Source organism: Gallinula chloropus (genome assembly GCF_964237585.1).
Source record: "Gallinula chloropus genome assembly, chromosome: 12".
NCBI classification, from domain to species: Eukaryota; Metazoa; Chordata; class Aves; order Gruiformes; family Rallidae; genus Gallinula; species Gallinula chloropus.
In genome coordinates, this window is record NC_140097.1 from 19,969,842 (window position 1) to 19,984,979 (window position 15,138).

Here is a 15,138-nt window from a genome sequence, read left to right on the forward strand (position 1 = left end):
GATGACAGCCTGGTGCCCCAGAGTCACCACCCATGCCACTATGCTGAGGCACTGCCAGAGCCCTGAAACAGGGCTGCCATCGCCCGCGCCCTCCCAGACAGGCCCCACCACGGTGCCTGGGGTAGGAAATCTTAACCCCCAGACATCCCCTCGCCCAGCAGCCTGCCCTCATCAGCGCTCCCCTCCCCAAACTGAGATAGAAATAGTTGCAGCTCAGGACAGTTGATTATTTAAAGCTGTCGGGAGTGTTTAATTTAACCCCGGATTCATCATCCGCAGCTTGTTTCCATCCACTAGACACCCTCGCTCCCCCTCTCAGTGTAAACTCGGCCTCTGCAGAGCTTCCCTCCAGGCAGATTTGGGCAGAGGTTGAGAGGCAGGGGCTGTGGCCCTGCTGCATGTTTCTCCTGCTGTCCCTGCTCCAGCTGGCACAGCGAGGGGTGTCCCCATGCCTGGGGCTGTGGGCACGGCTGGGCAGGGAGCTGCTGCTGGGATGTTAGCCATGCTGTGGGAGATGGACCTGCAGAGTCCCTCACCTCTGCCTGGGCACAATGGGGAGGACCCCGCTGAAGACTTGCTGAAAAAAATGACATATGGGGAAAGCTCTCTTACTGGAAGTGATCCTCTGATGAGAGGGACCTTTTGTGACCCTGCCCCCAGCTCTTGCCAGGGCTCGGGGTTCCTGCCTCTGTCCAACTTGCCTTTGGCATCCCCTGGGCAAGGAGACAGAAGGGCTGTACAGCCCTGGAGTGCGCCCCTACCCCAGGGCCCCTCCTGCAGGCATGCCAAGCATCCCAAAAGCTCGCCCCGCAGCCATGTGGGCTGTCCTGCAGGCAGGAGCGGTGCCCTGACCGCCATCCGCAGAATCCTGACCCACCCTGGCATCTCCAGGTCACCAAAGGTTCCTCCCAGGGTTGGCTTAGCCCAAACCTAAGCCTAGCACAGGCCCTGCTCCATTTATAGAAAGCTGCAATTAGAGGCCAGCGTTTCCCTGAGTCCTCCAGTGACCGAAGGCACATTGGGGAAGGAAAGAATTCCCTGTCAAACCCCAGGCACGTCCCTGTGATGACCCCTGGGACAGTGGTGCTGGCTCAGGGCACAGCTGGGAGTCAGCAGCAGGATGGCTCTGGGGGACGCTGCTACAGACAGCCACGAGCTTGAAAGTGCTGGAGCATCCCCAGAGAAGGGGGGCAGCTCAGGAAAGCTGCCTGCTGGGAAGGTGTCTGTTGGGGAAGCAGGGGCAGCACTGGCCATGAGCAGGGCCCAGTGGGCTGATGGGGGGGTTCCTACCTGGGACCCATGATCAATGTGTCAAGTGTGGAGCAATGTGAACCCAGCTGCACTGTGTGTCTGAGGGTGTTGTCCCCAGGCAGTGCTTGGCCGGGCAGAGTCTGCCTGGGAAGGGGAAAGGTGCGTTGGGAATGCAGCCCCAAACCAGATGGAAAATGGCACAGCTGCCACCCTGAGGATGTGCCTGTGTCCCAGGGTGGTGCCAGGTCTCCTGGGATGGGCAAAGGCTCTGCAGCACAGCAGGTTGTGCTGGCTGGACTGAGAACAAGGCAGCAGCGAGGGCAGGGAGCGGGTGGGAGGGGAGCTGTGCCAAGGGGCTGCACCTCAGCCAGGCCACGGGACACTGCTGGCTCCCCATCTGCTGGGAGGAAGAGACACCCCAGCTCTGCCAGCCCAAAACCTCGTCCCTAAGCAGAGCCGGGCGCTCCTCTTGTGGAGGCCAGAGGCTGAGGCAGTAGGGAAGGCTTGGCAGCACCAGCTCCCATCACAGCCCCCTGCCAGGGCAGCAGAAATCCCCTGCTCCCTGTGCCAACAGCCTCTTGGCCACGAATGAGCCAGAAAGCTTGTCTGAAACCTCCCAGCCCCAGGACTGGAAGAAATTATTGTGCAGCGAGGGGGGGAGTCAGTCAGAGCCACTGTTTAGGGACCAAGACATTCATAAGCAGGGAAAAAAGCATCTAAATCTGTTGAATTCATTGTGGAGAGGTGCCAGGCCAGCCCTGCTCCCCACAGGAGGGGTGGGGGGAGGGTGGGACAAGGCGGTGAAGCTCCTGAGGGATGTGAATGCACAAGGCTCCTTCTGAGCTACAGCATCCTGGGGCCAAGGGATGCTGGGGATGCCTTGGAGAGGTCTGCAGTGGGCAGGCAATTTGGCAGAGCTGCTGGACAGGGCAACGTGTCAAGTACACACAGAGCCGCAGCTGAAGGGATCACAGAAGTGGTGTCTGTGGGCAGTGCTCCACAACACTCATTTTGGAGGGACAGGATTTAACACCAAGCTGAGATAAGACGAGTATTAGGGATCTGAGTATTTAGGATCCCTCCCTAGGGCTGAGCGAATGTTTGGCAGAGGATGCCCCAGCTCTGAGAGGGTGTGCTGCCCTCACAGCACTCCTCACCTCTTCCCTCTCACCAGTCATGGCCAGGATGCTCAAATCCAAGTACTCCCACATGCCATGGGTGTGCTGGCACAGCCCTGCACACCTCCCAGGGCAGGCTGTAGTAGCCAGACCTCTGGGGTCCCTGCCATGTGAAGCATCCCAGAGCTCCTGGGTGGCAGCAAGTGAGCCAGTGTCCCAGCCACAGCTGCCTTTCCCAGTTCCCAAACTGGCCCCGTGAGCACCAGCAGCTCTGCCACCTCCCGGGGCTGGGGGTGTCCCAGGCAGATGTTGGGGAATCCCCCTCACCCACTGGCGCTGTCAGGGGCTGCACGGCCAGCCAGGCAGTGAGATGCCCGGCTCCTTCCCCCTGCCCCCCCCTTTCCCTCCCAGCCCAGCCGGTCTGGGCTGCATGAGCTCCTCAATACAAGCCTTGTCTCCCCCCACCCCGAGCCCGCGCTCCCCGGGGAGGGGTGGGCCCTGGCCCCCGGCAGCCTGCAAGTGCTCTGCCCAGATAAACGCTGACGAGGCGCTCGCAGCGGGCGCTGTGGGGTCCCCCAGCCCGCGCCTTGCCGTCCCATCCCGCCCCACCGAGCTTGCTGGGGCTGTGACCTCCCCCTGCAGCCGGCTGCCCCGGCTCATTGCGCAGTGCCGGGGGGGTGGGGGGGCTGGACACTTGCTCTGGGTGGCTCCTCTCTGCCAGGCAGCTGGCCTGACGTCTTCTGGGGGGGACGAGCTGCCTGCAGACCGACCGAGCCATCACTCTCTTGAGCACCCTCCCCAGCCAGGGGCCGGTGGGCCGGGGGTCCCGACCTGCGCATGGCCTCCAGCACCGCAACCTCCCCCCTTCTCTGCTTGCAGCTGGTGGCGAAGACGGCGTCTCGGTGTGGAACCATGGTGCTGTGAGGGCAAACTGCCGAGTGCCAGGATGCAAGGTGCCCCCAGCAGCTGCCTGCCCCTCGCTGCCTTCCTCCTGTGCCTCCTCCTGCAGCAGCCAGGCAGCAGCAAGGCATGGAAGCAGCACGCCCCGCGCCTGCGCCTCGCCTACAAAGGTAAGGGGGCCACCCAGGCGGAGCTCCTTGGGGTCTGCACCTTGTTTGGGAGGGCTGGGCAGGCGTGCCGTGGGTAGGCAGTGGAGGGGGTGGCAGGGCTCGGGGGAGCCAGGCTATAACCTCACAGTTGTGGCTGTGACATCTCCACATGTTGCATCCTTGGGATGTTTGGTGGCTGCAGCCCCAAGTGCAGCCCCTGTGGATGCTGCACTGGTTCTGCTAGCATGGGGGAAGGGGGCTGAGCGGGGACTGCCCTGCCCTGGTCCAGCTGGCATGGGGGAAGGGGGCTGAGCGGGGACTGCCCTGCCCTGATCCAGCTGGCATGGGGGAAGTGGGCAAGCAGGGAATGCCCTGCCCTTGTCCAGCTGGCATGGGGGAAGGGGGCTGAGCAGGGACTGCCCTGCCCTGATCCAGCTGGCATGGGGGAAGTGGGCAAGCAGGGAATGCCCTGCCCTTGTCCAGCTGGCATAGGGGAAGGGGGCTGAGCAGGGAATGCCCTGACCTGGTCCAGCTGGCATGAGGGAAGGGGGCAAGCAGGGAATGCCCTGACCCGGTCCAGCTGGCATGGGGGAAGTGGGCAAGCAGGGAATGCCCTGCCCTGGTCCAGCACAACACCAGCACTGGCAGGGATATCTCCGACTCACTCTGGGCATCTTATGGAGCGTCCTGGTATGGAGCTGACCCTGGCAGCCCCATGGGAACATCCCCTGGGCTTGCACTCGAGGTGCAGTGTGGACACAGCCCCAGGCAAGGCTGCCAGCCCAGCCCCTTCCTCTCCTCCCAGCTCAGCCTTGCCCCAGCTCAGCTCCCTGGCCCTTACCCATCCTGCCCTACCAAGGAAACCCTGTGCGGATCATTTCCCTGCGCGCTCTGCCCTTCCCCCCCGCATCTGTCTTCTCTGTTTAGATTAGGAGCTCCTCAGAGGAGGTGCAGTTTGCTCTTCTTGTGCCTGGTGCAAAGGGGGGGCCTCTTCCTGCTCATCTGGAGATGCAACAAGAGCAAACTGACAGGTAGCAGGGAAGTGTGGAGGGGAATGGTCCCTAGGGAAAGGGTGTCTGCCAGGGAATGACCTGAGCAGTGGGAGCAGAGCCCTGCCAGCCCAGTGGCCAGTGACCCTACCATGGAACCTGTGCCATGGATGTGACCTACTTCCAGCTTCTCCTGCTTTGCAGGACCGCCGCAGCCATCAGTGGGGCACAGCCAGCCCTTCTCCCCAACCGTGGGGTGGCACTGCGGCTTTCCCATGGGCATCAGGAGACCATCCCCAGAGCCTGCTCACTGCCCTGAGAAGCCCTCTCCGGGCAGTGGCCACTGGCCATGCAGAAGATGCCTGCAGTTTGTGGCTGGAGAGGTTTGGACCTCGGAGGGATGTGGGTTATCCCTGTGGGGAGGTGTACCTGCTGCCAGCCCAGATAGGGAACACAGTGCAGGGGTCTGCCATGCCTTGGAGCCAGAGCAGGCAGAGCAGGGCTGCTGGGGGTGCAGAGGGGCCAGGGCCTTCAGAGCCCTGCAGCGTGCTGGGGCCAGACGTGCCACAAGCCCTCAAGCCTCGGGCAGAGGCAGAAGAGGAAGCTCCCAGCATGGGGAGGGCTCAAGGACAAGGCAAACAATGGCAAGGGATGTGACTCACGGACAGCACGGGGCAGGTTCAAGGACACAATGCCTTGAGAAGTTTAGGTTTAGAAAACCCTAAAAAACCCAAAAATAAATAAATAAAAGGAGGCCTTTGAGTGTCTGCCCGCCCCAGAGCCGGCAGGATCAGCCTTACCCTCAGATCCCAGCATGGGGGAGGTGAGGGGAGAAGCTGCAAGCAGGCTTGTGAGGAGGAAATGACAGCACCGAAGGCTGGGAGAGCAAAGGAAGGATGGGGCACGGGGCGTGGGGCCAGGAACAACAAGCAGTGGCTCCCACCCTGCTGAGAAGGCCAGGAGAGGAGGCTTGCAGCAGCAGCGGGCCGGCAACCGCGGCCGAGCGAGAGCCAGGGCCTGGGTAGGCTGGGTCAGGCTGGGTCAGGCCCGACGTCACCCCGAGCTGAGCCTCGCCGTCTGCTGAGGCTGTAGGGCCGCGCAACTGGGCAGTGACCCTGCAGAACGCCTCCTGGCTCCTCTTACTGAGGCGATCCAGGGCAGGCATGGCTGGGACTTGGCCATAGGGTCTCCTGTGAGCTTTTGATCTGCAGCCAGCCCAGCCCGGCGCAGCCCAGCAGCCAGCGCCGTGCTCAGGAGCACGGGAGGCTGGTGGGTCTCTGGTTATCGGTGCTGAGAGCTGCACTGGCACATCTCTTATCAGCCCATGGCAGCGGGGGGCTGGGGCCTGACTTAGCACCACGCTCCCCCCAGGCTTCAGGGATCTGCTGCGTGGTCTGCTCAGTCTGACTGCTGGGGGAAGGGGAGAGGACAGCCCCCGACCCAGCGCGGCTGTGACCCCAGGAAGCCCAGGGTCGCCCTGCACTGAGGCTAAGGGGCGGGAGATGATGGATGGGATAAGGCAGTTACAAGTGGTCCAGACAATAAGGAAAAACACTGTGGCCTTGGGAGATAATGAGCACAAAGAAGAGGATGTTTCTCTGGGCTCACCCATCACGTTAGCTGCTGCAGATACCATCTGGTTCCCTGCCTGGAGGGTCGGGATCAAATGCCCCGTGCATACGGCTGGGCTGGGGCAAGAAGAGGCTGGTTTGCACACACCAGCTTCCTGCGTACAGGGTCAGGATCTGTGGCACTCAGCCTCCCCTTGGGGAGGGAGCAGAACCGTGCAGTCACAGGCACTGCCAGAGATCTCATGGTGCTTGTGTGGGCAAGGAATCCATCCTGGGTCCTCCCACAGGATAGCACCACAGGCCCATCACCCTGCCCGGACAGGGCTGGGGCAGGTCAGGGGGTGACATCCCCTGTGACCAGCCTTGTCCCACTCCTCTCACTGACACCCACATGTTGGATGAACTCCGACCTTCCCACACCCCAACCCACCTCCCCAGCACCCTGCCTGACATTTCCCCTGGGATCTGACAGGTTCCCCCAATGTAGGCAGGGACAGGAGGGTGGGCAGTGGGCCTGCTGGAGACTCTGGTAACGATGGCCAGCAGGCAGAGACAGGACTCCAGCTGGTAACCCCTCCAACTGGGAGATCTGCCCTGGCTCTGGAGCTGCGGCACCCCGAGGTGCCTGAGGGATGGAGCTGGGCTGTGTGCAGTTCCTGTGGGAGTGGGAGAAGGGCCAGGAGCTCCCTGATGCTCTGAGAGCAGCTCCTGGCAGAGGGGATTTGTGTCCCACAGTAGCCAGAGCTCTGACCCAAGAGGAAGAGGAGAAGGAAACAATAGCTGGGAGCGAGCCTGGCCGTGGCGGCACTGATCCGGGCAGGGACCCCCGCCTGCTGCCTGCAGCCCAGCAGGTCCTTCCCCCCGGGGATGAGCAGACGTCAGTGGCATTTCCAGCTCACAGGCACTGGCCCCACTTCCCCTCTGCCCTGGAAACGCGGTGGAAGGAAGAGAGACGCAACTTCCCGGGTCAGCGGGTCCCCTTTGAATGGAGCTGTGCCCATCCCCACGTACACCCCACCTGCGCCTGGGGCCGCACGTCTGCCCACACTCCCATCCACCGGGCCAGCGCTGGCTCCCTGTGACAGCTTCCCTCCCTCAGTTCCTGGCACGCTGCATCAATCCACATGATCTTGGGTAATTTTTTTAGCCTGGGTCTTAGATCACTCCGTTTTTCCAGCTACATTCCACTTCTCAGCAGTCCCCATCCAGCAGCAGCCCATCTCCATCTCCTCTTCCCACTGCACCTTCCTCTGCACAGCACCAAGGCCAAGAGCAGCCTTCCCAGCGCAGCCAGCCCTCACCCTCTGGCTGGATCCTGACACCTTTGAAGAGGAAAGCAAAGAGTTAGGATTTCTGGAAGCCCTAAACCCGCCCCAGTGCCACTCTCCCCTGCCTTGATCCCAGGGCTCAGGCGCTTGCCGGCGCGGCAGCTGCTGCGATCCTGTGTCCGGTGCGGCAGCCGCTCGTGCCGTGCTGGGGGATGCTCAGCCCCTAAACCTGGCGCCGCACATCACGGGCGGATGTGGGCCCCAGGGGTGTTGTTTCAGGAGTGGCTAACCAAGAGACAAGAGCTCATTGTCCCTCCTGCACACCCACATACCCACAACTGTGGTGGAGGGGCCACGCTGGCTGCCCCCGGGGCTTCTGCATAGGAGGGGCTGCAGCCTGAACAGCAGAGCCTTTCCCACTGCCCTGCCATGTCCTCAGTGGGGGGGCCATGGCACACTCGCCCCTCAACAAGGTGGCTCTTCTCTCCAGCGGGCCCAAAGGGGTGCTCTAGAGCCCTTTTCCTGAGCCACTCCAACGCTGGGCTTAGGCTGTGTGTTAGGACACGAGGCAGGGGGAAAATGTGGGGCAGCGAATGTAGGGTCAGAGTGGCACCCTGGACACAGCTGGGGACTTCCCTTGCAGGCTTCATGGCCCAGGGACCAGCTGTCCATCTGTCTGTCTGTCCCAGCACACCCATCCGCCTGCCTGTTGCTGTGCCTGGGGTAAAGCCCAGCAGTGGCTGCACAGGCTGAAAGACTCAGGGACAGGCTGAGGAGAAGTGTCCAGGCTGGGCTGTGGTTCCTTTCCTTGGAGAGATGCTTCACCCCAGCCAGGAGCCAAAACCTTTTTATATAAACTCTCTGGGTTTGAAGCCTGGGGAAAACATGCTGGGCATTACAGGAAGCAAGTCTGCCATGTCCTCAGCTCTATCTGCACTGTTTTGGGGCACAGAGGTTCCAGGAGCTCCTCTGAGAGACTGGCTGGGAGCTGGGCACGCTGGGCTCCTCAGGCTGGACCGCTGTCCTGCCCCATGCCCTTGGCTCCCTGGGGAAGGCTGGTGGGAGGAGGCTACACCATGAGTGTTGGGCTCCAGAAGCAGCATCTTCCTGCTGAGGTGGTGACAGGAAAGTTGTTTTCCCTTGGGGCAGGGTGGGGGCTTAGCCAAAGCTGTCCTGAAGAGGGGGAGCACAGGACCTCCTGCTGCCCCTTGTGTTGCTCATGGATGGATCTCTCTCTTTCTCCTGCCTCCTGCTCCTCAGACCTGCTGAAATCCAACAGCTCTCGCCTGTTGCTGGCCTCAGGGGATGGGATGGATTTCCAGGCCCTCTTGGTGGATGAAGACAGGGCCTGGCTGATGGTGGGAGCAAAAAACCACATCTTCCTGCTCCACCTGGACCATCCCAGCAGGGAGCCTGAGAAGGTCAGTGCTGGGAGAGGGTGTGAGCATGACCCTGGCTGGGCTGTCCTCTTCCTCCCAGGACACCGCTCCTTGTTCCAGTGCCGGGGCGTGGGGGTGGATGTGCTCCAACCTGGGCTGCTCTAACATCACCGGCAATGAGTTTAGACCAGGGTGTCTCAGTCAGTGGGGTCAGCCCATCCCTGGCCTTGTTGAGCCCCGCTGGGACAGGCTGATGAGGAGGGACAGGGCAGTTCAGCCAGGAGAGGGGCCCTCAGGCTAAGTGGAAGGGCAGTGCCCAGAGCCCTGCCATGGCTCCTCGTCCCAGCGGCTGCTACAAGGGCTGAAACAAGTCCATTAATGTCATCCCAAGACATCCTGCTGGCAGGGTGTGCAGCCCAGGCCCAACAAAAGGAAAGCCCATTAAGGCACTGCAGCCTGGCGTTCCCACGGGCCGGGATCCAGCACAGCCTGCCCGCCGGCCGGGCGTGCCGTGGCCCACCCAAGCTCTGTCCCCAGGCCAGACTCACTCCCAGCCTACTTGGCAGGCTGCCTGTTGAGCTCTGCTGAGCCCTGGGGACCGAGGGGGTGTCAGCCCCGTGGCAGAGCAGCTCAGTAGCCTAACCATGCACCTGAGCCTGGCAGCAGCTTTTGGCTGGGCCCCTTCCCACCCGTGCTTGGGGGAACCAGCTGAGCCAGGCAGGTCAGGGGTTGCAGGGGGTGCATCCTGGGCTCTCTGTGTTGCAGATTTTCTGGCCAGCCTCCCGGGAGCAGGTTGAGCATTGCCAGCTGGCGGGGAAGGACGCAGAGGTAAGCAGGGCTGGCAGCCCCCCTCTCACAGCCTCCTGTGGCTTGCCATGGCTACTACAGACCCACATCACCTCGGAGGGAGCGTGGGGTCGGCCTGAGACAGGGCTGTTGAGCCAGATGGAGTTAAGCTTGGCCAGGGAAGGATCCAACTGAGGCTTCTGCATCCCAAGCAGACGTACCATGGGGCTGGGCACAAGTGCCCAGAGCTGGGCTCAGCCACTACACGAGATGTTTCTCTCCCTGTGAGCAGACAGAGTGTGCCAACTTCATCCGCCTCCTCCAGCCCTTCAACAGGAGCCATGTGTTCGCCTGCGGGACTGGCTCCTACCAGCCTGTCTGTGCCTTCATCCAGCTGGGAGCCAGGGGGAAGGTAAGGGACACCCTGGCCAGCCATGTCCCCATCACAGAAGGTGACAATAGACCCCTGTCAGGGTGGGGAGGGAGCTCCGGAGCCTGGAGAGTGGCCAGCCAGCTTGGCACAGTCCCTGGTGCCTTGCTGCCTGCAGCAAGAAGCAGCCCTGGCTTGGCAGTGCCAGGATGACCTGTGGGGATGAGATCAGGACCTGGCAGCACCCTGAGGCTGAGCACACCAGCCTCCTTCCAGCTCTTCTCCCTGTGCCCAGCTTGTTTCCAGCCTCCCCTGGGCTGACATCTCCTCTTTGGCTCTGGCAGGGTCCCGGGGCTCCCCACATGCGGTTGGTGACCCATTCCTTGGAATCGGGGCGAGGACGGTGCCCATACAGCCCCCATGAACCCTTCACAGGGCTCCTCATTGGTAAGAGGGGTCAGAGGTGGTGCTGGAAGGTGGGACTGCTGGGAAGTCTGTGCTGGGGGGGGTCACAGCTGCGGTGCCTGTGCCCTGCTCTGCTGCGTGTGGCTGTGGTCCTAGAACAGTGCTTGAGCCATCCCACAGAGCCCTGTCCTGTCCCGGCTCACCCTGACCTCGCTGTGCCACCACCACCCTCCCTGAGCCTCTGGGGGCCTGAGGACATTCTGCCAGGGCACCTCCAGCAGTGACACCCCAAACCCCCTCTCTGACCCTGCAGATGGGGAGCTCTATTCGGGCACCTCCAGCGACTTCATGGGCAGCAGCGCTGCCTTCTTCCGGACCTGGGTCCATGGGGCTGAGCAGAGCTACATCCGGACGGAGCAGAACCAGGACCACTGGTTGCATGGTAGGAGCAGGGGCTGCGCGGGGGCTCTTCTGCCCTCTGGGGACAGACGGGGGCCAGCACTGGGGACAGAGCTCAGCGGTCTGTCCCCCTTCTCACCAGGGGGAAGCACTGGTGAGACCTTGGTGAGACCCGTGCTCTAGCATGCACTCAGCAGCCTGAGCACCTGGAGTGGGGCTCTGTCTTCTGGGTAGCGGGGTCTCCACGGGGCACCCTGTGTGCCCTCAGCACCTCGCACTGCTCCCAGGGCAGGACATCAGGGCACAGGGCCATGTGGTGCTGCTCCTTCCCCCCGCAGAGCCTGCGTTTGTTGGTGCCTACGCCATCCCTGACACCTACAACCCACATGATGACAAGGTCTACATCTTCTTCCGCGAGACGGCCATGGAAACGGGGCAGTGGGAGAGGCGGCACATCCATGCCAGGGTGGCCCGGGTGTGCAAGGTCAGTCACCAAAGGCCAGTGTGGCATGGCTGGGTGTCCCAAAGTGGACAAGGGGCAGGGCTGGGGGTGTCCCACTGTGGGGACCAAGGCTCTCAGCCCACCTCTTGGTGCCTGGCAGAATGATGTAGGAGGGAAGCGCAGCCTCATCAACCGTTGGAGCACGTTCCTCAAGGCCCGGCTGGTGTGCTCCATCCCCGGGCCCCAGGGGACAGAGACCCACTTCGACCAGCTCGGTGAGTGTGCAGCCCACCCAGCAGCAGGTGGCAGTTCTGTTCTGCCACCACCACTCCTTCCCCTTGCCATGGGGATGGCCAGACAAGGATGTCCACCTGCCTCCCCGGACCCATGCTGCAGCCTCACCTCCTCCCCTCTCTCTGCAGAGGATGTTTTCCTCCTGCGCACTCGGGACCCCCAGAACCCCCTCGTCTTCGGCCTCTTCACAGTCTCCAGGTGAGTGGGGGCTCTGGTTAGTCCCCAGCCCTGCAGCTCCTCACCAGTGCTGACCAGCACGCAGCTGGAAGGGCCACTGGCCATTTCCCTGCTGCTGGCTCACCAAGCCCATCTGCCAGGCTGCCAGCTTCAGCATCGGCACAGCCAAAGGGATTCCTGTCACTGCCTCTGCCCTGGTCCTGTGCTGACAGAGGACAGCATGGGCTCAGGAGTGTGGGTGTGCATGTGTCTGGTCCCTGCAGGGTGACAGGGACACTGACAGCCCCCTCTCCCCCCACTCTCCCTGCAGCGGTGTCTTCAGCGGCTCCGCTGTCTGCATCTACTCCATGGCTGCTGTGAGAGCCGCTTTCAGCGGCCCCTTCGCACACAAGGAGGGATTCGACTACCGCTGGGTAGAGTACAAGGGCCGTGTCCCCTATCCCCGTCCTGGCACGGTAAGGGGCTGTGGTGCAGGGGAGGGGGCAGTGGGATGGCCTGGCCTGGCCCTCACGTGCCCCCTGCCACGTTTCCACGCAGTGCCCCAGCGAGACGTACGACCCCCTCCTGCAGTCCACCAAGGACTTTCCCGATGAGGTGATCAGCTTCATGCGCACCCACCAGCTGATGTGGGAGCCCGTGTACCCCCAGGGCCGCCAGCCCGTCCTGGTGAGGGTCAACGTCCCTTACCGGCTGCGGCGGCTGCTGGTGCACAGGCTGGAGCTGGAGAGCCGGCACTACGACATCCTCTTCCTCAGCACAGGTGGGACGTCACCCCAGCCCTGAGGATGCTGCCAGCACACGGCAGCACCACACCGACCCTGTGGGCTCGGGTGGCTCCCAGCCCTGACGGCTCCTTCTCCTGCTGTGTCCACAGATGAAGGTAAAGTCCTGAAGGTGGGGCTGGCCGGTGGGGTGAGCCCGGGCACCGAGGTGGTCAGCCTGGAGGAGATCAGCGTCACTAAGGTACAGAAGCCCAGGGCTGGACCACGGTGGCCGCACCACACAGCCTACCCACACCCCGTGGCTCGTCACTGGCCTCTACCCCGGAGGTCCCTCCCCTCACTGCCCTGGGCAGCAGGAGATGCTGTCAGTTTGGAGGGCAGCCAGGGGACCAGAGCCAAGTCATCTCCCAGCTCCCCATCCAGTCACTAGGGGTACAAGGGCGCACACTGGAGCCTGAACTGAACTGGGAGCCCAGGTTTGAAAGCACAGATGCTGAGCAAGGATGCCCACGCTGAGCTGGGGCAGCCCAGACTGCGTGTGTGGGGCGGGAGGAGCTGAGACCAGGGAGCTTGGTCAGGGTCCCAGTGCCCTTCCATCCTTGGGACGCGGCCCCAGCAGCAGGCTGGGGTACCCGGGAAGGGCTGACATGGCTGCAGCACCCTCTCCTTCCCCTCCAGGTGCCTTCTCCCATCCTAGACATGAAGTTATCACCAAAGCGGGTGAGTCCTCCCACCTCCTTCATCCTAAAGCAGCCAAGGGACAGGGCACAGAGGGCAGCTGGCCCCAGCCCTGCTGCCTGGGTCCCTTGGCTTGCATGTTTAGGGGATGGGCTCCTGCCAGGGCAGCCTGGGGGAGGGGGTGGGGGGCAGGCTCTGGCCCCACTCCCCCTGTCTGCCAATGCTCCCACCCCAGCACAGGGCAGCGAGCTCCATTCCCCTGTCAGCCCCAGTCTCCAGCTCGGGGGCACTGACTGCCACTGTTCTGCTTGCCTGAGCAGCAGGAGCTGTTTGTGAGCAGCACCCAGGGGCTGCTCCAGCTCTCCCTGTACCGCTGCGAGCTCTATGGCAAAACCTGCACTGACTGCTGCCTGGCCAGGGACCCCTACTGCACCTGGGACAGCAAGACCTGCGCCCCACACCTGCTCACCAGCAAGAGGTGAGTGCCTGCCTGGGCCAGCCGGGCTGTCCCCTGCAGAGGGGTGGCATTCAGAGCAGGGAAGTCCCGCCTGCCTGTACCCCAGCCCTTACTTGCGCCCCCGGCCCTCCCCTTCTCCCTGGGTGCTCTGCTGTGAGGGGTCCCACAGCCTGGGGCAGACGCCACCCCACAGCCCAGTCTGCTTTTCCCCAGGCGTGCCCGCTGCCAGGACGTGCTGAAGTCTGACCTGCTCAGCCAGTGCCAGGACACCACAGAGGGTGAGCACCAGCCCCCAGCCCCTTTGAGGAGCAGAGAGATGGCTCTGCCCAGGAGGCAGCAGTGCCCGGAGGGTGGGCAGCATGGTGCTGGGAAACTAGTGCCCACCAGCTGCACCAGCACTGCCATGTGCCGCCTTCAGTGAGCTGGATGCTCTGTGCATCTCCCTGCACAGCTTCCATGCAGGGTACTCACCCTTCCCCTGTCCCATTCCCCACGCAGGGACAGCTGCCCCAGAGAAGTTAGTTTTTGGGGTGGAGAAGAACTCCACCTTTCTCGAGTGCCTGGCGCGCTCCCCGCAGACGACTGTACGGTGGCTGGTGCGGCACAGCGAGGAGACGGACCCGAGTGAGGTATGGGGGGACAGGGTGGCAGGGATGAGGCACAAGGGTGCCTCAGTCCCCAGGTCTGACCCATGGTGCTCTGCCTTTGCCCCAGGTCAGGAACAACGGCCACTTCTCAGTGCTGGAGCAGGGGCTGCTGATCCGCCAGCTGGCGAGGGAGGACGCGGGCACCTACGAGTGCCAGGCAGTGGAGCGCTCCTTTTCCCAGCCCCTCACCCGATACAGCCTCCGTGTCATCAGGCATGAGGCCATGGAGGTGCCACCTTACAAACAGAGCAAGGGGGTCGAGCTAAGAGGGACCCACCAGAGCCCCCGGCCCCGGATTGACCTGCACCCAGGCTACAAGGGCTTCCCGCGGGCCCTGGGGGCACCGGGCATCAGCCTGGATGTCTACTGCAACGCGCTGCGGCACCAGGAGCGGCAGCGGCAGAAGGCCTGGCACCAGAAGTGGCAGCACCCGTCCCCCGACAGCAAAACTGGCCGGGTGCGGAGGCACCCCCAGCCCCTGTGAGGGGGCAGAGGGAGCCGGGCCACCCGCAGCTCCCGTCCCGGTCTCCCCAGGGCCCTTGGCGTGCGCGGGCGTCAGCTCCGAGACACCTCTCTGCTTCCCGTGCAGAACCGCCTCGCTGTTACTACCTCAAACCCTGCCAGTCCTCGCTTCCCCTCACGTGCCCCACGGGCCGTGCCAGGGCCAGGGCGTGCAGCCCACACCGGCTCTCCCAGACTCAAAGCTGTTTTCTCCCTGCAGAATATTTATTCTCCTTATTTTCCCCCGGCCCTGAACGATGCCTGTTATCAGTAGCAATGATAAGCACGGAGGGCAGAGAAGGGGAGCAGCCAGCTCTCCAAGTGGGTCCCTACCACCCAGCAGCATCGGGCCCTGCTGCAGACCCCAGGCACCCAGCCACAGCCTCCCTTCCCCTCTGGAGGCAGCGGGATCCTCGGTGCAGCACGGTGCCCTGGCCGGGTGCTCACCTGGGCGGCTGTGGAGGTGCTGGTGGAGCCCAGAGATGCTGCTGGAGGCTGCAGGGCACAGCTGCTTGCTGAGCCCGGGCTCTGACAACCTGGGGCTGGCAGACATGGCCGTGCCCACTCCAATCAGCTCCAAACTCCACCGCTGTGACCGTTATTGTACCCCCCCTGCAAGAAAGAAGCTCCAACAG

General features: G+C 63.1%; 1 protein-coding gene across 1 annotated transcript; it reads left to right on the forward strand.

The window, feature by feature from the left end:
* The first annotated feature begins 3,314 nt into the window (after positions 1-3,314).
* Positions 3,315-14,612, forward strand: LOC311196152 (semaphorin-3D-like). Its single transcript, XM_084269658.1, has 17 exons — positions 3,315-3,439; positions 8,507-8,667; positions 9,391-9,453; positions 9,704-9,823; positions 10,126-10,228; positions 10,500-10,628; positions 10,924-11,069; positions 11,188-11,302; positions 11,450-11,519; positions 11,809-11,953; positions 12,036-12,258; positions 12,373-12,461; positions 12,899-12,940; positions 13,219-13,376; positions 13,569-13,633; positions 13,854-13,984; positions 14,070-14,612. Exons 1-17 carry the CDS (start codon positions 3,316-3,318, stop codon positions 14,484-14,486), a joined length of 2,301 nt encoding a protein of 766 aa, XP_084125784.1. The 5' UTR covers position 3,315; the 3' UTR covers positions 14,487-14,612.
* Positions 14,613-15,138: the final 526 nt, after the last annotated feature.